This window comes from Clavelina lepadiformis, chromosome 4 (genome assembly GCF_947623445.1).
Source record: "Clavelina lepadiformis chromosome 4, kaClaLepa1.1, whole genome shotgun sequence".
NCBI lineage: Eukaryota > Metazoa > Chordata > Ascidiacea > Aplousobranchia > Clavelinidae > Clavelina > Clavelina lepadiformis.
In genome coordinates this window covers 15062902-15088530 of record NC_135243.1, presented here as the reverse complement: position 1 = coordinate 15088530, position 25629 = coordinate 15062902, and the positions used below count along the sequence as shown (strand labels likewise).

The following is a 25629-nucleotide window of genomic DNA, read 5'->3' as shown; positions in this document are numbered from 1 at the left end:
GGCTAGTTGTAAAAGTTGGCTGAAGAGAATAATTATGTTATTAAGGTCAAGGGTAAATTAAAAGACAAAGAATTGACAAACTAAACAAAAAGCAATGTTAATGTTGTTAAGTAACTTTAGTTGTTTAATTTAGATCGTAGCAAATTCTTTTCTGGCAAGCCCTCATACCTCATCAACCTTTGCCACAATTCTGGTAGAATTTCTGCTTGAACGCCTTGAAGATATGGGTATCCCTGGTGAAAAATCCAATCTTTATTTAAGGCTTTTTAAGGTGATAATAAATGTATTTGTTAAATACACCTGGTTATTTTTTTTACATTTATTGACTTGTGTTTAAAGCATTGATTTTAGTATTTATATGAATTTTAGAAAACTTACTATTGTTTCTTTCTTTTGTTTCAGCTTGTATTTGGCTCTGTGTCCTTGTTTGTGAATGAAAATGAACAAATGTTAAAGCCTCATTTGCACACAATTGTAACCAAATCCATGTCGCTTGCAAATACTGCCCAGGATCCATACAACTACTTTTTGCTTTTGCGAGCTCTTTTTCGGTCAATTGGTGGTGGAAGTCATGAATCTTTATATCAAGAATTTCTGCCACTTCTGCCAAACCTGCTGCAAGGTTTGGTTACAAATTAACAATTACTTGCTTGCCTATGCCAAGTTGTGCTTTTGTCTTGGTTACTTGTGTCATCAGTTTTGAAATTTTAAAATTTTTATCTCATTTATGTATGAGTTGAACATTTAACTTAAACCTGTCATTGTGACAAAATTTTTACTTTATTTTCAGTTTACTTTTTTACCTTTTAGTCAAAAAGTACTCCACACCATCAAAGCCACGATAACAACAAAAGAATACCAAAAGATGGTGTAAATGAAACTTTATAAACTTAACTGCAATTGTAAAACTTTCAGGTTTAAACAGTCTACAAAGTGGATTACATAAACAACACATGAAAGATTTATTTGTTGAACTATGTTTGACTGTTCCGGTTCGATTAAGCTCACTTTTACCGTATCTTCCAATGCTGATGGATCCACTTGTATCTGCTCTAAATGGATCTCAAACACTGATAACACAGGTATGATACTTACTTCGTTTTTACATCAATATAATCTTTAAATAGAAGCATTTATCATGTTTTTAACCTTGTATTTGAAAAAAATATTTCGTAATGTGATAATGTGTTTTGTTTAATTAATTCAAGTTTTTCGTGGGGATTTCTAGTTCTCAACTTGTTTTCTATTAATTTGTTTTACCAAATTGAGATAATTTTATTCTTGGTTCCTGTATAGATATATTTTTGCAGTTTGAAGCAACAAATTATTAGGATTTGAGAAATCAAATTGATGAAACTACCTTTAGAACATTTAAGCTAAATTTCGTCTGCTGGCACCAAGTATGCGGATGAATGAGTTACTATCGTTCTGTACAACATGAAAACATGTAGCATAAGCCTCATATTTGTGTAATATCAATTCTTTGCATTTTGAAAGTTGCTATGAATTGTCAAAATTATTGTACAAAAAAAAAATATTTCATTAGCATGAGTAAAGAAATTGTTGAATAAACATTATTGTTTGATTGATACGAAAGGTTCCTGTGCTAGTTGTGGCAAGGTAATATTTAAAGAGGTGATTTCTGTTGATTTTGGTTGTAAACAACGGAGTAAAAATACTCAATTTATACATTTCTCAGGGTTTACGAACTCTTGAACTGTGTGTGGACAACCTGCAACCAGATTTCCTGTATGACCACATTCAGGTAAGTCAGTGTCAGTTATACTGGGAATGAAGTATATACTGGATAAATTTTTTCCTGTTCTTCACTTACTTCTCCTTTATCATTGAGTACAAGGCTTCTCAAACTTTTTTGTTAGCAAACCCTTTCAATATATTGATTGTTTTGCAACCCTTTACATTTGTTAGTGATGAAGAGTCCAATTTTTAATTTATGCATTGCTTAATTGAAGTGGAAGGCAAGTGTAAAAACAAGTTGATCTTAAATATCAGTTTTATATATTGATTCTGTAATCTAAACCAATTTGTTGTAATTGTGCACATACACTTGACTGGTTTGGCAACTTTTTGCATTAAGAGCCATTTGGCCTCGCACCAAATTAAAACCTACTTGGAACCACCTAATTGACCACTAAAAACCAAAGTTAATGCTACTTATATCGTGTATTTTTGCGACAACCAAATGCAGACACATGTTTCGTTCTCTCAGAACTCATTGATACAACAACAACATTATTTATTCATATTCCTTCTTTCCTAAATGATCTTGTCGTTTCCATTGGCATCAGTTCCCTGGGGAGGGAAGGTGCCTTGACTGCCAAGTACGAAATTGGGATGGCCAATGTGGCCCACACATCCCACTTTACTACTAGACTTCTATTCTCAGATAAACCTTGATAAAGTTAATGTTCATTAAAAGTCATGGTCGCCTAACAAATGTTTGTAACCGGGTAAACAATCAATGAGCATTTTATAGACCAGACTTACACAAGCATGGCAAGCAAGCTCTTCGTTCTTCAAAGTTGTCACGCACTAAGGTTTGGGACAAAGTTTTAAAACTCAGGTTCTGGGTATTTCTAGGTGAAAGCCTGTTTTTTTGACGTTTGAGAAAAAAAGAGTGTTGGCAATAAAAAACTCAATAATATCGTAAAAATTATTATTATATTCAATGTTTTGGGAAAAAAGTGGTTTTTGGGCGCAGGAAAACCCAGGTTGGAAACATTATTATGTACTACAGTTTCAGTTCAATATATGTCCGATTCATTTTTAGCTTGAAGCATGAATCAAAGGTACAGTATAAAAAGTGGCCAAATAAGACACAGAAGCAACAACAGAGCATTTTCCAAATTACCACACATTTTTGTCTCCAGTTGATTTATAGTTGATTATATGTTAAAAATTAAAATAGATGTTTGGAAACATTGCATTATATACAATTAATTCCTCTTTTGGTGAATCAAGCAGTATGGCAGTTAATAGTAAATCTCTGATATTACTATACAATATTATTATATACATGTAGTAACAATTGCATTTGTGGTAACAAAAGCTTCTGCAAATTACTTGCAGTTTTAGTGGCTGTATTTGTTTAATAGAATTTAGAAAGATTCCTAAGTTTACTGTTCCTGCATTTAAGTTGAAACAGGTATGTATGGTTTCTAGCCATGTATTTTGTTATTTGTATTTTACAGCCTGTAAGAGCCGAATTAATGCAAGCATTGTGGCGTACCTTAAGAAATCCGTCTGATGACATTGCGCATGTTGCATTTCGAGTACTGGGTAAATTTGGTGGTTCTAATCGCAAAATGCTGAAAGAAGCTCAGCGGTTGAATTTTGACGACTCAACTTCCATTGGCCCTTGTTTAAAAATACAGTTTCTGGATTTTAAGGCTCCTGTTCATCTGCCGGTAAATTATTTATTATGTCTATGTATGCTTTGTGTAATGTTTTTAATTTTATGATGATGTATTTTCATTGTCATTTCTTTTTACATCTTTCTCTCTTCAGTATCCATTGTATTGACTAAAGAAGGAAGTGGGGGCAGCAGCTATTGGAACTTTTTAAACAGTTTTTGCTCTATTACCACACATGCCGGTTAAACTGTGTGGATACCCAATGCAAGTTTTTTTAAGGCATTCTGGTGACATGATCGTATCCTCAGACCATGCCATACCATTGTAGAATTATATAATATGGTTTCAGCATATTCATAGGGTTTTACATAATTTTGCACTACACATTTGTTTTATTAGCAGTAGATTACAAAAGTTTGTTTTGTAACCTGAGAGTGCACTCTTTTGGTTATCTGAGATTCCTCGTCTTTGTCCGAAACTGAAAAGAAAACTGATTTAAAAATTGAGAGCTTAGCGGTTTTTGAAAGCCCTTGTTTCATCACAACTGAACGCTGAAGCACATGTACACCTGAAATTTTCATTTTGGGTATCCAATTCTAACTTTTGGCTTCCATCACTTGTGGATGGAACTTCTCCATTTGTTTGTTTTCATCACAGCCTTAAGTCGAAAATCAGGTTCGGAAGAGGCCAACAGAACCAGATTTTTTGCAAAAACAGATACCACTGTTACCGACTATGACACACTATTCACCAAAGTTGTGCCAGTCCAATACCAATCTAATTCATGTAAACTAAAGAGGACAGGTGACACTACACACCCTCGATAGAATCCAACGTTCCTTGTGATTGGTTTTAACCTAACAGTATCCAAATGAATGAACTTTAGAGCAATAAACTTTAGGCAACTTTAGGGTATTTTAACACTACTAATCATTCGCCTTCTCTACTGTTTTCCTGCAGTACTCTTCAGACCAGTGATTCTCAACTGGAGCCATTTGGCGTATCAAGGGTAAAGTATTAAAGTCTTTTGGGAGGAAATTTGGTTAAAGTAAGAAACGAAGAACTGAGGCGGATTTTGAGTTTATCGCTTTCACCGATCATTATTCATATATGTTATTTCCGTTTTGTAGCACTTACTCAAACTGTGGTTATATTTTAAATGAATCAACTGTTAGGTTAGTAAAATTTAATATCTTCTTAGGGTTTTGGGTAAAATTTCATTTGTCCCGGTTTTTAGTCTGAGTGAATTCCCTACACCAGGGGTGGCCAAACTGCGGCTCTCGAGCCGCATGCGGCTGCGGCTCTTTGAGCCTTTGATTGCGGCTCTTTAATGAATTAGCATTGTTGAAGTAGACATGCATTTTCCCGGTCTAGACGAGTTGTTTGATCAGATTATGAAACAATGCGTTCTATCACACGTAGTAACCATGGACTCATTGTTAGTAATAATCAAATTACACTCCGAAAAGTACATTATTGTACAGAAGTGTGCTAACTTGTACACTGTAGTTAAGTAAACTGCCAGATTGAAGCTGTACGTCAGGACTGACCTAGTTTTAAGTCTTGGTTACGGTTATACTAATAATTGCAAAAAGAGTTGGTGAAGCCCAGGTGGAGACTCATAGTATCACCACGCAGCATTAATGTTAATCAATAGCTACACTTCGTTGTGAGTGAATAAATTCGTGTCTTTTATTGTGTTTGTGTTGTGGTTCTTTTAAAACTGGAATTTGTTATATGCGGCTCGAGCATGAAGCAGGTCTGGCCACCCCTGCCCTATACCATTATAGTGTCAACTTGTGTTTAATGGGGTTATCGTCTTCGGGTTTTGGATAAGATTTCATTTGTCAGGGTTTTTAGTTCAAGTCACTTGTGTTTAATAGGGATGTGCCACACAAAGATTATTCGGGTTAGTTCGAAACCAAATATCAAATACAGTAGATTGACACTAATGAATTCCAAATTTAAATTTGTTTTAGTGTAACCAAGATTTTCCTTAGCCAGGAAACTTCCCGCTTTTACTTTTATTAGCATTTCTTTGATAAAAACAACCATCTTTCTTCTATTAAATCCAAACATCCACTGAATCAACTCTTGGTCACCAATCCATCGTACCATCCACCATCATTAATTAACGAGAAAATGGATTCGCGGTTAGCCATGACATGCTTCGGGGAAGAGTTGTAGGGAATATAGAAAAACGTGTATGTGTATCTACATCTACAATTTGCTAAAAACGATAAAAAGGGTCACAAGTGCCACAAAGATAAAATATTACTAAACAATAACAAACTACACCGCAAACTAGTGCCTTACAAATTGGATTATATAGCATTAAAATGCAGTACTTCTTAAAACAGGTGCGTAAAGATATTCTCGTGACATTAGTATCAAATGACAAATTTTGATTTTATTTCCAAAAGTTGTCAAACCTCACTTGTAACAGGACAAAATTGCTAAACCAGTTACTTTTTTGCAAATAAGAGTTTAAATGACGATTGAAAAAGAAAATTTCTCAAGTAAATAACCTTCACTATAATTAAAATTGACTCTATTTTAGTTTAGCCAAGTAACTTTATCATAATTTCTTATTAAAGTTGTTAAGTTAATAAGTAATATGGTATTCGAGTCCGCTACTGTTAGTATTATTGTTCATTTGAATCTTCCAGAAAGACGACATTTGGCAAATCTATTTGGTTTTGGATTTGTGTCAGCCCATCAGTGGTGTTCAGTGTTGTGTAGTATTGCTGATTTATGTTGGGGGAGATTTGAAAGCTCTTTTCATGTAAAGATTCTAAAGGCGGAAACAGAAAGTTACAAAACGTATTCATCCTAAGAAGATGACCTACAAAACCTGTATTGGTGACACATGGTCATCTGATTTGTGAGCTCAATACATTGAGATGCAAAAAGCTTGAGTACTGGAAGTGTAAGGGCTTGATAAGCAGTTCTGGAATAAGTTTGGACTAAAAATTCATTCGACTTGTGCATTATAGCCTCCCAATAAAAGTATTAATATATTTGGCGTTAAACTTTTATTAAATTGGCAGGTTTAACCTAATAATTAAATTTAAAGTATTGTGATGTTGAATGTGGATCAAAAAAGTGTTTATCAATCACGATTTGTCCCTTCAGCTTTGGCTTTGGCTTCTACTTAAACTCCTAAAGGAATTCATTCATTCTTCAACTTGGCTGAGCAGAAACAATGCGATTGACACCAGACTGGAAGAATTTACAACCATCAGACAGATTAACGGTTCTAGAGTCTCATGGCTTCATTGAAGAGATGCCTACAATATTCAAGTTGTAACGTTTAGTTTCTACAATGGACTTGCGTTGGATCTCCAAGCACATTTGGTGAAGTCTTCAGTTGAGAAGAGAAGACATTTTTAGGTTTCGATTAAATGCGGCTTTTGAGTGAGATGTCAAATACTTTTGCAACAAGTCACAAGTCAAGTCAAAGCTCGAATGTGTTGATAGAATTATGTGATGTGACTGAAAATTTTTGTTTGTATCACAATTTTTATTTGTTTTTTTAATTTTTTTGTATTGCACAAATTTGGAACTGTACACCTGGTCCACTGGGTATCAAACATGGTCCGTATTATTGTGTGTCCAGACACTGAATGCTCCACTCCCTAGCCGACCAAAAAATCTTGCGGCAGTAGATTTCTGCTATGTGTAAAGTGTCCTTAAAACCATGGAAGAACGTTAATACAAAAAAAGAAAACCTTGAGGTGTTTGAGTTTAAAACTGTATTAGGCTTATGTATTAGCAAGGCTTTTGCTTTAATATGTGGTGCTGACAACTTTACACTTCTTGTAAGTACAGTGTAAAGTTAGGTTTGCTTGTTCAATGAATCGTAATAATGCGTATTTCTTGTGATTGAAAATGTGTGTTTGTGTGATTTTTAAAAGTCCTGTTTTAAATAAGTGGGGAATAAAATATAAAATTAAAATATAAAGATTTTGTTTATCTTTGATTATGATTATGTTTATTCTTTTCTATACCACAGACTGATGATGCCTGCTTCGGTTTAAATATATTTCTGGTTTTAAAATCTGCAAGCTGACTCTGGTTTTAATTTTGTAATTTTAAATTTAACTCCGCTCTTGCCAGTGCAACTTAGCCAATCCAGTGATCGCTTGCAATTTAATAGACGATTCTAAGAAGTTTTTTAGATCCAAGTTTTAAACAAACTTCTTCTTTTATTCTAACTTTTATTCTTTTTTACTCTCGTATGGTTTAAATAAAGTTTTATTTTTAGATCGAAGACATTATATCCAGTGCCCTAAAATTTCTTAAGAGTCCCAATACGGATGTTTTCAATAGGAGGCAGTCATTTGAAGTCATCAAATGTTTTTTGGTAAGATATGTGTACAGGTTTGTTTAACTTTCTTAATTCCATAAAGTTCTTTTTTTGTGACAAATACTGTAATCCTTTGTGTTTATAAATTCTGTATTTCAACCAAACACTTCTTCCATGTGCCCAATAAATCGGCGATCAATTTTTCACCAACAACAAGTAAAACATGGGCTATTATTTCATAATTATAGTTTTGCTTATCCGTACTACCCTTCAGTGAAATCATTGACTGGAAAAATATTTCTAATATTTCTTGTAGTGCTTTATTTTTAACTACTTATTTAATACATTCCTTATCATAACATTTTCTTGTTACTTTCCTTAACAACGGTTTTTATTTGTATTTAACCCATTATTTGCTGAGAAGACTTCTTGACCAACTTGGCTCTATTGCTGAGCATTAGTTTTAATGAAATTTTAACTATTTTCTCTGCTTTTTGTTGGTTCTGTTGCAAGTAACTGCTAAATTTCACAGTAAAAACAAGGAACTAGGCATTGGACCCTGGGAAAGCATTAAGCTATTGTATATGAAGCCTAAGTAGACTAATATCAGTAATCGAGTTATGATCTTGGCTTAAATCATGCTGAAAAGCACGTGACTGCTCACTGGCAATCTCCTTTTTTGTTTATGATAAAATGTAGCAACTACTTAAAACCAAGAAAAAAAGAAGAAAAATTTTAAACATTTATTAAACCTCAACTTAATTAATACGTCCAAGTAGGTTCATTGACAGCCAGGTTTGTGACATAGCACTAAGACTGTGAGTCGTTGTGCAACTTTTCTATATAATCCCACAATTGAAATGTTACCAATTCGAGGGTATCAAAAGAGGAGATTTTGCAATGCTCCTGCAGTTGAATGTGGCATAATTTAAGATAGTTTATTGGTGTGAAAACATAAGGCACAAGAAAGTGATTTAAGAAAACAAAACACCAGACAGTACTTGTAGTTGCAAGTGTTGCCCCAAGAGTTTTTTACTTTCACCAGTAATTGAGCACTCTCCTACCTGAACGAAATGTGGCCGCCAGACAATCAGAACACTGATTTCCAAGATCGTAAAAGTGGAAAGCAGCCACAATTTAAGAGTTAGAAACTTGGGAAAAAAGACTCCACGGACATTTCTTTTGTCAAAAGTCTTGGCTGGTAGGAAGACTGCAATCTGTCACAGTGTTACTTTTATCACGCTCTGTTCAGTATATATACATAACAATATACTGTACGTATGAATATCTGAAATACGTATAACGTGGTTGTGTTGTTGTGTATGTATGTATGTAACATGAGTTACATACTTATGTGATACATAGCAATGATTTGCGCATCATGTTGTCAAAGCATGCTTCTAACAACAATGGCAGTAATTAAACCAAAATAGCAATCATGTAGCAGAAGTTGCCAGTGTTCATCAAATTTATTTCAGGTATTTTTCATTACTAGGGTTTATGTAGGGATGTGCAAAATGAATAAATTGCTATTCTAGATTATATGTTTTGAACCCTGTTTTCCAATAGTTCTGAACCAATAACAACTACATTCCTTTTTCATAAAATATCTGTTATGATAGTTTCTTTCAGAAAATTCTTATTCTTGTTTCTTTATTTTTTTGATTATGAATGGTTAATTTGACTATTTTTAGTAAAATATGTACAATGATTGGAGTAAATATAATTTTTGAACTAATGGCTGAAGGATTGATTTACATAAGCATTTTTTACTAACAGATTTAATGTTTCTTTAACTTAGCCAGCCCACTCCCTTGCCTGGATAATTTAGTTAAACTAGTAAAATATCTGTTTGAATCCAGTAAACATAGTTGCTGTTTGAATGCTCATTATACATTTTTCTATACCGACAAACAAACTTTGTTCTTGCTATGGTGTGTAGCTTCAATTTTATGTCAACCTTTGAACTATTTTGCCTATTAATCCAAAACAATCGTAATCTATAACATCGATACTTATTCTGTACACAAGCAAGAAACCATGAACACAAATACTGTATATTGATTTAATCTTATCTTCTATGCCTGGTCAACATCGTGATATGTTGTTTTATCTTGTGTTTCTATGTCCGCAGTTCCTTTAAGTGAGTCGCAGAAAGGTTTGCTTTTAATACTGCATTCAGACCTTGCTCTACTTAATAAAAAGTAGGCATTGTAGTAATTTCGAGTAATTTGTTTTGTCTGATAATAATATGGAGCGTCATGCAAGTTAGTGATATTGATTCGAATTGTGTTAGAACTGAAAGCCAAGCCAAAGTCTGCAAAGTAAGGCTTTTACTGAATAGTGCATTACTGTGCTAATGAGAATAAACCTGATGTAACCTAACGATAACAACAGATTCATGAAATCAAAGTGTGACTGAAAGCTAGCTTTTATGTTTTGTTGTTGTATAAATAAAACTGAGTTTGGTTGTATAAATTACAGCCTGTGACTCTAGCAATTTTGAGTATTCACATAAATCTTAGTTATGAAGAAAACAAGAAAATTGATATTCACAAAATCATGATAAGCACGTATTTTCAAAACAAATGTGGAAACAGCCTTCTTTCAGCTAAATCAAAATATTTTGCATGTTGTGAAACTGCATTTGCTTGATTTCTAACTTCATCAATTTTTGTATGTTGGAATATTCTAAATTGAAATTGTGGTACCCATTATAGTATATCAATTTAAAAAATTCCAATTTGTGTGTAAATTTTTCTATTATTTTGCCAAATAGAATAAAAATGCTTTAGAATTTTACAAAAACGTAAATGAAATTACAATTAAAAATATATAATATTTGAAAAAAAGCAGCAAAAGCGTTTTTGAAATACATAACATACAAATACAATGTATTTTAACTAACCGCCAAACTTTTGGATTGTCTAAGAAAATAAGAAAACATTTCTTGTTGTTTCTTAATTAAACCTGAATAACCTTCATGAAAAAAGCCTATTATAGTAATAACAAAAACCTTTACAACTTTAATTGTTATTTTATGCAATTATGACAAGAAAAATGTAGAAATTGCCAAAACTAACTTTTCAGTTCATTCTTCATACAACCCATATTTACGGCGATATCAATGTCAATATAATACTAATGTATTGAAATATAGATCGTATTAAATTTACTTTTAGAAATCATTATCAGATTAGTTGTAACAGATATAGTAAACCGGGTAAATGAAAAGTCAACTAACCTATGCTAAACTGATCCATGTATGAGTAAGTGTGATGACCTAAATTTCATCTAAAACTGTGATATTTGCTTTCCTTTTTATGTTGTTTTGCATTATATGTCTTTCACCTCATTGTTCGTTAATATATGAACAGTAGCAAATATTCAAATGTTTAATTTCTAGGTTTCCATGATGAATACCGGTGATAGTTCCAGCAATTTCGCTCAGCTGCTTCAACATTCTGCATTTTCAAAGGAGAAGATTCCAAAAGTTGCTGGTCAAAAGCTTTACTGCTGTCAAGATTCTGTTACTCGCAATACATTCAAGAAAGCTCTTACTGCTGCATTCAGTAAGAATTCTTTGTATTTTATTCAATTATTTACTTGTAGGTTGGTTTTATGAAAAATCTTAATTATAAGTAACATTTTCCGGGTAACTCAGTATAATGTACAGTTAATTATTTTGCATAAGGTTTCCCCATACATATATGGGTGTATTTTTATGTTATTGTTGTTTAATTTAGTTATGTTTGTATTGTGTTTATATTTGTTTCTTTGTTTTTTTTTTATAAATAATTCTTTGCTTTAGTCAAGACTTTTTATCCACAAGCTTTTGATATTTTTTCTTCTTCTAAGGTTGGATGTTTGTTGGACTAGGTGAATGGACAAAGCCTATTTTTGCTTGTGAAAATTACCTAATCAGTACTTTAGAGTTCTCCCGAAATAAGAAAGATAACTATTTTTAATAACTTTGTCGGCGCTAATTTTGAGTTTGAAGTTTTTGTTTAGTCTAAATGATATATTTTTGAAGGACTTTTCTTTTGTTGGTTTTTCTTAAGTATAACGTGACATTATAATGTTCACAGAAGTTTTACATTTGTTTCTGCAGAAATAAATATATGTGATTTCAAAACATTTAACAATTTAAGCACAATAACTTGAGAACTTCGTGAAGATATTTAACTTTAAGGGCAACTCCAAAAACAAGTTGACCTTATTTGAAATTGCACTATTAACTTATTAGTTTGGTAAGGTATTTTTGAAAAATTATTTGCGGTTAGGTAGTCGGCAAAAGAAAAATGCAAATTTCATCAATTTTGGCTTTAATTGTCATGTGGACCGTGGCTCTTGTGATGTCATAAACAAATCCTGCTTCTTGACGACATGCCTATTGCTTGCACAGAAGCTAGTTGAAGTGTACAGTAAGTTGTTGACCTACCTTGCAGAATTTAGCCTATAACCAATAATGAGGCGTCATGTGTAGAAAAAAGGCAATTGCAAACCACACAAGTTTTGTTTCCCTGACATTATGGTATCCATTGGACTTCATAGTCTACCTGCGACATGGGTATCATACCAGTTAGGTTATGAGGCTAGTGGCAGTTAGAGCAACCTACACAGCTGTAACAGATACATGGTGGAATGGTATGATAACTCTTAGCTTTGGACTGTAGAAAGTTTTTGCACAACTTAAATCCAGTGATGATTTCTTACTTTTTGAGCCACGATTACTGAGCTAGCGTTTGTGCAATACCTGATATAAGTCTGCTACATGTGTCATATATATATATAGCTTAACAGATATGTACAGGAGGGAGAATAGTATTTTTTCTATATAGTATGCTGTCCGCTGTGGCCAATTTAACAACACCTTGTGCAGAACCTAAATTAAACATTGTAATATTGGTGTAGGTTTTTTTCGGCCAAGCAATAAACTTAGTTCAACAATCGGCTATTTAGCCTAGCATACTCGGCACTTGACGGTAACCCTACAACATACCAACTGTAATAGGTGGTTAGTTATAGATAAATAAATGTTACTAGTTACTTGTCATCCATATACAATGTCTCTAGTGATAGGATGAATGATCAAAATACTGGTTCTAAACTAAATGTTTATTCCATGGCGCTGTTATTTCTCCAGACAGAATATGATTTTTGTATTTGGATAGTGCAATCAAATGCTTTGTCATCACTCTTTTTGATAATGTATGACATCACAAGAGCCACCAGCAATGTCACAATCAAGGCCACATTTTCCATTTTTTGTTGATCATTACCTAACCTTGAATTATGTTTCAAAAATGTTTTTAGAAAATGTTTGGTTACTATTGCTCTTCCATATAAGGGCAAATTGTTTTTGTACTTGCTCCTCACTTTCATGAAACGTTATTTGGTAGAGTGGATAACGAAAAATGTTTCTACAGTTTTGTGAAAGAGTATAATGATGTTATATTGTTAAGTTATCATACTGGATTTTAGTTCTCCTAGCGTGTTGAAACGCTAAAATGATACAATCTTCACAGATAGGGTTTCCCCATCCCATTGTTTTCACAAAATTGAATTGTGAAGCTTTTAAAACTCAAAATTGTGATCAGGCATGGACGGCAACACCATAAAATGAATTGTACCAAAACAGCTTATTTTTGTAAGTAAATGAAAAAATCTTTGCAAAACTCCTTTTGCTGGTTTTTTTTTAAAGTCGCTGATGGCACTTGAAGCACACAAAATAGAGTTCTTCAGCCTTTGATCTAAACAACATTTTCTGGCTCAGGTAATGCTATAAACTTGATGGTCAACTTTATGTGCTAAGAATTATTTTTGTTTTTTTATTCCAAAAATGATGTTTTTTAAGCCCTCTTGTGATTACGCCAGGCTGAAAGACAATTACAATTACTTTGTGTACTTCCACTTCTTTACGACATACTTTGCACCTATCGTCCATTGAAACTTGTCCACTATCTCACTAAATACTTGATAGGTGAAGGATGGTTTGCAAATTTAATAGTTTATTGAGGAAATTTTAGCGTTTTTACTTTACTTGTTATTTTTGAAAGAAAGCATGAAAGGCAGCCTATTTCCACATTTGGAGTTATATTACTCAGCTGAGTATTAAGGAGGTGTATGGGTATCCAGAAAGGGTCAATTTCTTAGTATACACAATTTACTAAAAATGCAATTAATTATTTAACACTAAAACGGCCGAGGTGTCGAAATCGACACTTTTTGAATTTTGATGTATATTTTTTTTTAGTAAAAGCAGTTGCAACGATATAAAATTTTCAGTACCTTCCTAACTTTCTTGAAAGAGTATGGATAAGTAACATTTACCGAAATTTGATTTTTGATTTATTTTTTACAACCTGTTATACCTTTAACGGCCGAGGTGTCGAAATCGACACCAATATGATTTTAGAGGTTCCGTAGACTACAACATCTTTCTACTTCGCACGATTGCACTTGCAACTAACATATACTTGAGATTAGCCCAGTTTTTATCTTTTCAAGTGATTGTTTATCTCATTTAGATAGAGCTTTTACGGAGAGTTAATGACATCCTAAACGTACTTTGTCCATGTACATTTGCACAATACAAACTCGCTTTGCTTTGCAGCGAAGGCGAACTGTAAAATGCACAGTTTTTGTGCAACGTATGGATTGTATGCCATACGCTATTAGCAGAGCTAGGCTATAAACTGTACAGTAGTCCAAAACAAAACAAGGTAGGCGTGGACGTTTTCGACCAAACGGCGAGAAAATACCCAACTCATGCAGCAAGTAGACGATGACCTTTGGCTGTTTGGACAAAACTACTGGACATAGTAGAGCTGAATTCCTGGATTCTGCACAGAAAATGTTTCGGTAGCATGACGAAGCTTCATACTCCAGCTTACGGAGGGGTTGAGAGATGCTTACGCGGTGAAGCGGAAGCAGATGGTCCAAAGAGAAGTGAACCCAGCGCAGAGAAGACCATCTGGAAAGCGAAGGAAATGTGCGGAAGAAATTCGTAAAATTATATAGTTACAGTTTGAAGTCACTGCAGCAGGCCAACTTGCGGATTGTGTGGTAACGGCGACTGGAAACTTACACAATGCAAAAACTGCACGACGTAAATAGATCAACATGGATCCTGCTGTAAACTCTAAAGACTTATCACATTGTGTGTGGGAAACTTATGAGCTTTTTCTGCAATAGTTAGCGTTTTGTTAAGATACCTACCATCAGAATAATGATTGTTTATGTTTCAACTTATAAATATTGTTTTTTTTTCGTTTCTTACAAATGTGTGCAACGTCATCAAAGGTCGAATTGCTGTAACTATGTTAGTTTTTGTTTCTACTGAACAAGAAAAATACATCCTAAATTCATTACGGAAGTATTTAGTTTTGAGTTTTTCGCTAAATTAAATCAAAAAGTACATTTTTACGGATGGTGTCGTTTTCGACACCACCGGCCGTTAGAGATAAACTTGTTTTCCGGCCGTTCTAGTGTTAATAGTCGCCCCTTGGGTATCCCTGATATTTTGCATGTGATACTATCTCATACTAGAACATGAAAAAATCACGTATCTCTACATCATGTTACATAAATCCAAAGTCAAAAGTAGATTTTTTGGTCTAAAAATACACATTTCCCTCTTATTCTCTCACACCCACCAATGCATTCCCTACGGGTTTGAAGAGTCGACTGGGGACAATGCAGAGTACTTGTACTTTACGAGGTGCCACACGTATTCGCTGGCTTACCTGTCAAAGATTACCAGTTGGAAACTGGAATGTCCTTTCTATGACAGGAAAGGAGCAGGAACTAGTTGAAGAAGCCAAACAGTATTGCTTGGATATGGATTTATATGGGATTTCTTCAACAAAGTGTCATGGCTCCAGAAGTGTTCAGCTGGCTAATCAGTGGAAACTCTTCTACTCTGACATGTTCATGTTGAAGCTAAAGTTAGATTGACAAAACTTGCTTTGTACATAAGTATCTGCCCCAAATTCAACGTTGCGATATTCCAAGTTTGTTGGTGACTTGGAGATTGTCCTGCTGAGAGCTGAACCCAATGAATCCACACTTCTTCTGGGAAACTTCAAGGCACATGTTGAAACTGTTGACCGTATATGAATGGGTGTGATTGGTAAGCATGGATATGCAGACCTTAACGAGAATGGTAGATGTCTATTACAGCTATGCTGTAACAACGGTCTCAACATTATAAACACCTTTTTCCTACACACACATATGCACAAGTATACCTAGTACAGTTCACAACAGCTGTCGTTGATAGACTTTTTTCGTTGTTTCAGCCGATCTTTTATCTTCTGTGGTAGACGTTCGAGTTAAACAGGGAGCTAAGCTATGTACCCATCACCACCTGGTTGTCTGAAACCTGCGCTTGAAGCCTCTGGTACCCCAAGAACATTTTTTAGTCAGAAACTTTCAGTTCAGGCGAGAAGAGTGTGTCATGGTTGGAAGCAGTAGGATCAGTTATTTACTGTCTGCAGATTACCTAGTTCTTCTGGCTTCTTTCGAACCTGGTCTTCAACATGCGCTAGATCGTTTTGCAATAGTTTGCAATGAATCCAGGATTAAAATAAGTATAAAAACTGAGAAAACTGAGGCACTATGCTTCTCAAGAAATCCTGATGAGTGGTCAAAGTGAGTGTGATGGAAAGCAATATACGGAATGAGACACCCGAATTTATAAAGCAAGTGCAGTCATGTGTGAGCTTCACTGGCTGTCCTGCTTTTTTGTGTTTTGCTCTAGTTCAACGGCTTTATCAGCTCAGTAGCCGAATGATTCGAGTGCTGGCTTTGCAACAAATGCGACTCAGGTTCCGTGTTGTAATTGTAAGCCGTACTGTTGTAATGCCTTTGGGCAAGGTATTAACGACACTTGCTCCTGTTCAGCAGACCTGGTGGACAGTTCTGAATTCCAAAGATCTAAGATTCAAAAATCAAAATAAAAGATATGTGCCAATCGGAATTTGCACATAGGCTAGCTTGGTAAGCGGTACTCAAGCGATGAAGAATTATTGCCAGGTTTAAGTCGTGCAAAGGCTTTCCTCAGTTCGAGGATAAACATTATACCATACCAACGTTCGATTTTCATGAAACAAGAGTTTTCTATGACCGCAAAGCACTCAATTTTTAATTTAGTTTTTATTTCAATGCTTACCCATGGTCATAAATTTTGGAAAGAGTGGACCGAAAGAGTGCGCTCATAGGTGCAAGCTTCAGAAATGTGATTTTTCAGGTGGGTTTATGGTGAAACACTACTAGATCAAATACGTAGCACAGAAATCTCTAAAGATCTAATCACTACGTTTTCGAATTGAGCCCAACTACGATGGTTCGGTCATGTCACCAGAATGGCTCAGGAAAGACTTGCAAATCAAGTCATGATTGCAATAGTAACCAGTAAAAGAGCAACGGGTCATCCAGTAACCAGTTGGTACAATTACATCACTGACCTGGCCTCATGACTCATGCTCTCGACTCGGTATCCCTGTAGTCGAAGTAACTGACAGAAAGATTGCAAGCTGTTCTCAGAACTTAAAGAGCTACTACTCCCATGACCCCCCTGAGAGGTTGAATTGGGTTTCGAAGAGAGAGAGATAGAGAAACCTAGAGTTCAGTCAATCAAAATTAACTGAAAACTGGTCATGGAAGTCTGCTTTTCTTGCCATAATGACACATGGCACACACATTTCCTTTGTTCCCACAAGGTTGTAAAATAAGCAAAACCTTTACCATACCATGGTGTTATACGGCATATAGACTACATGTTGAAACAAACATGACCACAGTACAGCTACATGTGTCACAGCAACAATTAGGATTGTAGATGGTTTTCGACCCATTCTCTGTGAATTTATTAAAATGATGCAATGGGGTTGGCGGTAACTTAATAGTTGACGATAAAGTGAAGGCAAGGTTTAAGTTTTGATTGTTTTATTGCAAACCTTTATATTTATATTTATTAACAAAGCTTTTATAACAGTCGATAAAAGATTACATTATTTATTTGCAAATATTAAAGTTTTGTAAAAACGATAAAGGAGGCAAAGTAGAGAAGCTTTGTTAATAAAACAATCCAACCTGCCCTCAATAAACCGAAACATTTTATAGCATTTTGTATATTAACGATGTAAGACTGCAACTTTTTGCCGTGAAACTTTACCACGTTTAGCGTCAGATTTTTGGAAAAGTTTGATGAAGTTGACTTTTCAGTCACACAGAACTACCAAACAGGAAACATACCTTAGGCTTGGGTCGAGATCAAAAGTAATCATTTTGGTAACCATATATTCTAAATAGTGCAACTGAAATGAAATGTTTGTTATATGTGAAAAGGTATGTTTCACTGAAAAATGTCTACATACAGGTAGAATTTTATAGAGTCAAAGGTGGAGTTGCATTTTTGACAAAAACAGGCCAACAGAGGTAACACTAGTTATGTGTTGATTCTTGGCACAAATTTAGTTTGAATTTTTTGAATTTTTTGTATCAGTATTTGTATAAGCTTTTATGCAAAGGACTGGGTATTGTTGCCAGAGGATGTTAAATTTGTTTTATTTAACCAGTGTGGCGAGCTGGGATATAATTTCAGAATGGCCGTGTTAATTTTATATGTTAATGTGTTTGAAATTCATGTTTAATCCTCTCCGTGGATGTCGTTTTTTTAACAGTAACTTTAATAAATATTTGTCCGCAATAGATGGAGACAGTTTACAGGAGATTTCATTTCATGTTATTTGATTTTTGTATGCAATTATAAATATGTTTTTACATTTAATGTTTTAGTGTGCGTTGTAATAAAAGATCTACGCCAAAGTGCTTTACCATTTGTTGCTCATGTGGTTCGTCACTACACTTTAATCGCTATAACTCAGCAGGCTGGCCCATTTCCAGTGACACATAAGCAAAAACAATTTGGATTACTGGGTGAGTCAGTTAAACAATTTTTTTGCAAGTTTCCTTTTACTTATAAAATTGTTGAAAATTTGTATAGCTATTTGCTCTGATATAATCATCATAAAGGTATATATTACTATATTACCAATCGTACAATGTACATCATGTTCTGGTAACAATGCATATTGTGGCATGTACAACAACATCATAGAAACTCAAGTATAAGTCTTATTTTTGGGTTAAATTTCTGCCATTAAGAGATAGGTGTCATGCACAGTGTACATATTTACTAGTTAAAGAGGAGTACAAAATTTTACAAGAGCGGGCATATTCCTACTACATATCTCAGCAAAGATACACTGTCCTACCAAAGACAGCGCTCTTTCTCTGTGCCATTTTGTGGTTAAATGCATGGCAAAGAAACACCATAGTCGTTGCAATCTTCACTTGTTATTACTGGTAATCACTAATCGTCGATCAATGTTTATTTATATCAACACAATAAAAAGTGAAAAAAAACTTAGAAGCAAAGTTTTGAGTGTTACAACTTATTTGTCGAACAAAAAGGAAAGTGAAAACAGTAGGAACCTTTGTAAAGATTTCGCTTGATAGTACCTGGCTCTTAAAAAATGCGAACAGAGTGTTACATATGTGCTGCTGCAATAATACCTTTGGGCAAAGTATAAATAAGGGTTGCCCCTGTTTAGCGATTCTGATGAACAGTTTTGATAATACAATGAAAAAAAATCATAAAATCAAATCAAAAATGTGTATCAACTGGAACTGCACAAAGACATCTCAATAGTTTGGGCTGGAATGGTGAAGAATCTTCACAAAGCTTAAATCGTACAAATACTTTTCTCAGTGTGAGGATAAAGATTATGATACCATACCATCAGCCAGATCATTGGTTTAGTGGCATACACTTTTATGGTATGGATCAAAAGGAAAATACGTTACCTTTAAAACAAGAGTGGTTATTTTAAAGAACAGAATGTGTAACTGTAATAGCTGAAATGTTTTACATGCAAGAACGATCATGACCAGGAACAGTTTTTTTATTCCTTTTGCTGGTTATTATACAACAGCTCATAAGCACTGCTATTAACTCAAACATATTTTCAATCATAATTAATTGTTTCAACACAACAGTTTGAAAGGTAATAGTGGTCTGATGTAGCAGATGTATTGATTATAACAATCACATTATCTTACCAGTAAAGGATAACTGATTCCTAAAGAAAACCGGTCCAGTTTTACGTTGACTATGAACAACAAATTGCTAACCAGACTTTGGAATATTCTCATACAGTTGGCGTTTACTTGCTTTAGTTGTACTGACTACATTTAAACTTGAACTAAGATGGTTTTGTCCTAGTCTTTCTCTATAAATGAGTGGTGCAACTTATACACGGGTGCAAATGTTTAGAGAGTTTGTATTATATAATGAGTGTTTAACTAAGTGTATATCTCTGGTGTTTATGGTATATAACGATCTATTCAGGATACACCACAGATTCTGCAGGTATGCGATCAGTTATGGACCCTTTAGTTGTGGTGGATGCTATTGCGGATTGTATGGCGTACGAAGAGAAAGAACTTTGCAAAATTGGCAACATAGCTCTTCTTATTATCGTCAAAGTTACTGGTAAGTTAAGATTTTTAGTAAAGTGCTTAAAAATCCCAAGCATTTCACAAGAAATTTGTTGTATTCAATTCAGCTTAGTTTTATTATTGTTGTGCTGTCTTTAATTGATATCTGAGTAGAGTTGAGTTTTTTCCTGTTTTAATTCTTTAATAAAGAAGTAAGTTTGTTGTCACTATGTTTCTTTAAAATATTTGCTTGTAAATGTTTAAAGGATTTTGTTACATATTTCAGCTACAGTATTGGGGTGTCGTGAAAGAGCAGCTGAACTACCACTTTTCTCATACGTAGTTGAAAAAATGTGTGCTTGTTGTTATGATCGTGCTTGGTATGCTAAGTACGGAGGGTGCAGTGCAATTAAGTACTTAATGGAGTTGGTAAGAAATAATGAATTGTACATTACATATTGACATGGAAAGGACAACAATAGGTTTTTGGAAGTGTTAGTTTAACATATGTGTTTTTCCTGTTATTTCTAGTTGCTTGAAGTTTTTAAGTACTCATTTGATTACCTGGCAAATCTTATGTGACTGTCGAAAAATTTATTTTAGATGCCAGTGAAATGGGTTTTAGAGCAGCAGTATATTTTTCTTCGGGCATTGTTATTTGTCATGATGGATTTAACAAATGAAGTTTCAAGCGGGGCTGTGGACATTGCCAAAGTTATATTGAAGGTGAGAATGACAATGTGATGATGAATTATTTAGGAGCTAATAATTCCTTGTTTTATTGTATTTTGGGACTGTTGTTAAATTCTTTTATGCAGTGGTCTGTCATTTCAGCATTTATCTATATATTTATATTATCTGTCTACGTATTTTTTTTGCACAGAGCTGTGGTTTTTGTTGTTATCATACAGTGTAAAAATGATGGATCAGATAGTAAGAAATATTTGGAAGACTTCATGATAATAGACACCTCGGAGTTGCTATAATGTATTTTATTGTACAGTTTTACTGTTTCAATATTTCTTTACTAGGAACTATTGGTGAAATGCGCTACGCCACTGCCTGAGGACATGGTTAAACATGAAGAGATTTTACTTTTACAACAAACATCATTTAAAAAGATTATGCATGAACTTGTTCGGGAAGTAACATCTCCAAATCAACTTGTTCGTGAACAGGTGCCTTTAATCCTTCTGTTTTTTTTTGGTTTGAATAACTATTTTTACTAATATGTTATGTAATTGTGATAAAACTAGAAATGCATTGAAGGAACATACATGATAGATATAAGTTGAGAACATGTCAGATATTGTAGTTTGGCACTTTTTCAACAAAACATTTTTCAGCAAGATTTACCACCTTGCCTTAAAAAAGTTCAGAATTTTTCCTACGACAAAATTGCAATTTTAGAATGGTTTAGAAACTCAACTTGTCCTCAATTTGATAGAGAATATGTGGGCATTAGCCAAAATGTAACTCTGGATCACGACTGTACGGCAGGCAAGCAAGCAAACTAAGGCTACTACCTTTATATGGTACAGGAAGAAACAAAATAAGACATAACAAAATGTCTATAACACTTGTATAGTCTATGCCTCAACTAGTTGATAAATTATCAAAAACAGAGAAAGCTACTTCCACGGTTGTATTATTGCATTAAAATGATAAAAACTGCAAAATGCTTGATGATGATGATTTTTGAGTTGAAACAATCAATTAAGACAGGAGTGTAACACAGTAAGTATCAACATCACTGCTAACTTTGACTGATGTTTAAGAGAAAAATGCATTGTGTGTTGTTGAGGCAAACATATTTAGTCTGGTAGCACTAATCAAGGGCCAAAATATAGCCCAGCGTCTGAAAGTAAAATCAGAAAATTTATCACTAATAATTAGGGCCATTTTTATTTTGACCTAAAAAAATTTTTTTTTTACTTTATTTTTATCAAATTTTGACTTTATTTTGACCTAACGAAATTGCTTATTTGTAGAGGCCACAGTTCTTCCTGCAGTTACCCAAACATAATATTTTGTCGATTTCAGACCCAAACGTAATGTTTTGTCGAAAAGTCAAGGTGTTTTATGGATTATAAAAAGTGCGTCGTGTTTTTTGGCGATAGATTTAGGTACCTTGTGTTATTTTGTCCTTGTGAAAAGGGCACTTTGCCTCGATTTTCTCCGCATGGTAAATTCTAATAAACAGCAAATTAAACAGGGAAGAAGTAATGTAACCCCCTTCACGCGGCATAAGGATTATTTAAATACGTAACAATGAATAAAAATGGACAATTTGCGACAAAAGTTACTGCTGATCCAAGTGGGCATTGTGACTTATTTCCTGCTTTTATGGGTTAATATGGTTTAATTGTGTCGCAATTCTTGATTTAAAATGCTTCCACGAGGATTTTTACAAAAATTACTCTCAAGAAACACAAAAACTTTGTCAAAAGCCATAATTTGACAAATTTTGACTTTATTGAAAATTTTGACTTTATTGTAAATTTTGACTTTATTTTGACCTATAAACTTCTTAGAAACAATCCCCTAGGTGCTGAAAACAACTTTATTCTTTGATTCGTGGTCAGACGAGGTCCTTAAAAATTTTCGACTTTATTGACTTTTGCGGGCCCTACTACTAATAATTATTATTATTAAAATATAATTTTAGATATTCTTATTTTTCTGTTTTAAAGTTTCACCTACAAGGACTTGGGCAATGTGAATTTTTCCGTCCGTTGTAGTTCAGTTTTGACTTTTCAGAAGGCGTTCCATCTATGGCCGAACTGATAATGATAAAAAATATTTGATAAGAAGCAACCTTTTGCTAAATAAGTCATATATTTAATAATAAAGGGCGTATGTGATATGCTTTAGGTCTTCAATTTTCAGTAATTTTAGTTATTTGTAGCATTGTTTTATTAGAAGTCGGAAGTCCCATCTCATTACCATTCTCATTTTCAATATATCTTTGGCAATGTCCACAACCCCACTTCAAACCATCATTTTTTTGAGAGCTATATGTGCATTACATTTATTGCTGTTTAGTCTAAATGGATTGGTTTCATCACCATCATGCCAAGAAAGTGTAAAAATAATCCATCCAGACTTGTTTTGTTATGTTTTTAGTAGTTTTACGATTAAAACTCAACGACAAGCTATCGGAGCAGATCTGAGAAAAGTATACAAACTGTATTTCGGTTGTTTGGTTATTTCATTTGGAGATGAAGACAAGCAGGGGTTCCACATCAAATATGTACTTCTTGTTGAAACGGCTTGAGTAATTGGCGAAACGAAGAAAGATAGAAGATAGAAGATAGAATGAAACGAACATCAGCAATGCTTTTTGCTAATCCTATGATATGGAGGAAACCTAAAGACCACTTTAGATATCGTTGCTTTTGCGTTATAAATGTAAGAAGTTATTCCTCAAACATACAAGCAAAACTATCCCAAATCTAGACTCAGCACAAAGACTTGTTCCACATGACGTATCATTGCATGTGCCGTTTTCACCTCAAGATGGACTTGAAGCTGAAGTTGAATAGGGTGGTGATTTAAGGAAGTATGTCAGTTTTGAGTGATTCCTCAGCTTCAGAGTCTGATCCAGAAGAAAGTTTGAAGCCTGTTGTTTTTTGCTAGAAATGCTTAAATGATCTTTTAAAAGGCCTAGCCCTGCTCAAACAAAAGGCAAAATTGCTTGAATCAAAATTAAAAGAAAACAAGTTGCCTTAGAAAAATGTTGTGCTTTGTCATTACAGAATGCACAACATAGGTCTATCAACAGTATTCATAGTAGATGGACCACTCTGCTGCTGCCATGTTATTAAAAGTTTGGAGAGAAACGCATAGCAAGTGATGTCTTTTTAGGTTCCTCCAAAAGAAATCTGAAAATTGTTCTCCGCTATGGTAATAATATAATAAAAATATTTTCCAGTAAAACGCTCTGTGCAGTTAAAGGAAACGTACAAAAGTATAGAAATCCTCTACAATGCCATCTAGTATAGTGAATACAAGTGGAACATTTGAGGAGACCTTAAAGTCATTGGCAGTCTAATGACTGTAAAGAGGATTCACCAAACACTGCTGCTTTTGGTGTATGTGAGATAGTCACACTACAGAATAGCATTATAACAGAAGAGAATAGTCTGCAAGAATTCTATACAGCCCAGGAACTTTAGCTACTTCTAACCTTCTTATCAGTAAAGAAACTAAAGAGTTAAAAGCAATGGTTTGTGGAGAATAACGGTTTGCAAGCTGCTGAAGTGTACCACCGTTAAAGTAATAGCAATGTTGGAAATTGAGTAAGATATATCTGCAACATGTTTGGTTGATTTGTTGTTTCTCTGGTCCTAAACATTATCACAATGTACAAAAAATATCCGGAGGCCATTTAGGAAGATTTTCAAAACATTCTGAGCATACTGATTTGAAACAAAGTTTGGTCTAAGTCATTAGTAAGACTAAATTCATAAAATATTTAAATGCAAATATCTTAAAAACCTGCTGTGCTAGAGAAAGAGAGACAAAGGCAGATTTTGGAATCAGCGTAAAAAAAATTCATCCAATAAAGTTTGTTTGCATTTCTGATTAAGTTTTATGATAAAAAGTACAAGTCAACATATATAATTCTTTGAATATTTAAACATAAAAGAAATCTTTTCCCTAATTTCCATAGAATTATCGACAAAACACACTATAAATGAGCTTGTTTTGGAAAGCTGAAATTATACTAAAACAGGTTGAATGCAATAAGAAGATAGCTGAATGTTAACATGGTTAAATGGGTTGAGGGATTTCTTTTGTTGGAATATTATAATCATTGAAAGCAATCCAAATTGTTAACTTTACACGACATTAACATTGCACGTTAACATTAATCATGCTATAAAGAAATAGGGCAGAAAATTGGTTAGAAGAAGAGATATAGGTTGCGGGAACCTGGCCGTCTAGTTTAACTTAGTTGTTTCTGATGATAGTTTTAATTAGATTATTATATTACTGCTGTCTGCACTTGCCTGAATACTCAGTTTAAATAGTTTTTTTCAGGTATTTTCATTTTTTATGTTATAACAGGAAAAAAGTCTTTATTACTAACGCATTCATTTTGAAATGATTAATCAAAACTTTTAAACTTTAAGTTGTTTATTTTTAGGCAACTCAATCCCTTCAGACTTTGGCTGACATATCTGGTCACAAAAGTGTTACTGATATAATGATACCACATCAAAGTGTTTTGGCGGACATGATTCCACCACGAAAACATTTATTGCGTCATCAACCTGTGAACACTCAAATAGGACTTATTGAAGGAAACACATTCTGCAACTCTTTGCAGCCTCGTTTGTTTACTTTGGATTTGAATGTTAAAGAGCATAAGGTGATGCATTTAAAACAACATCCAATTTAGTGGTACTGTATGTCTAATTTGAAATGTATAAT

General features: G+C 33.9%; 1 protein-coding gene across 6 annotated transcripts in view; it reads left to right on the top strand.

Moving 5' to 3' along the window:
• The window catches only part of LOC143452053 (transformation/transcription domain-associated protein-like), a 131284-nt gene that overhangs the window by 33636 nt on the left and 72019 nt on the right, over nt 1–25629 (top strand). For all 6 annotated transcript variants that reach the window (XR_013114940.1, XR_013114941.1, XM_076952876.1 and 3 more), the window contains exons 17-29: nt 134–271; nt 403–622; nt 916–1082; nt 1700–1765; nt 3213–3428; nt 7642–7740; nt 11090–11255; nt 18487–18627; nt 20102–20245; nt 20477–20619; nt 20794–20916; nt 21222–21368; nt 25343–25567. Coding sequence is in view for 4 of the 6 variants with exons in the window: in XM_076952876.1 (XP_076808991.1) it covers nt 134–271; nt 403–622; nt 916–1082; nt 1700–1765; nt 3213–3428; nt 7642–7740; nt 11090–11255; nt 18487–18627; nt 20102–20245; nt 20477–20619; nt 20794–20916; nt 21222–21368; nt 25343–25567 (1995 nt within the window). In the remaining 2 variants the exon portion in view is untranslated. The remainder of the gene's footprint in view (nt 1–133; nt 272–402; nt 623–915; nt 1083–1699; nt 1766–3212; nt 3429–7641; nt 7741–11089; nt 11256–18486; nt 18628–20101; nt 20246–20476; nt 20620–20793; nt 20917–21221; nt 21369–25342; nt 25568–25629) is intronic.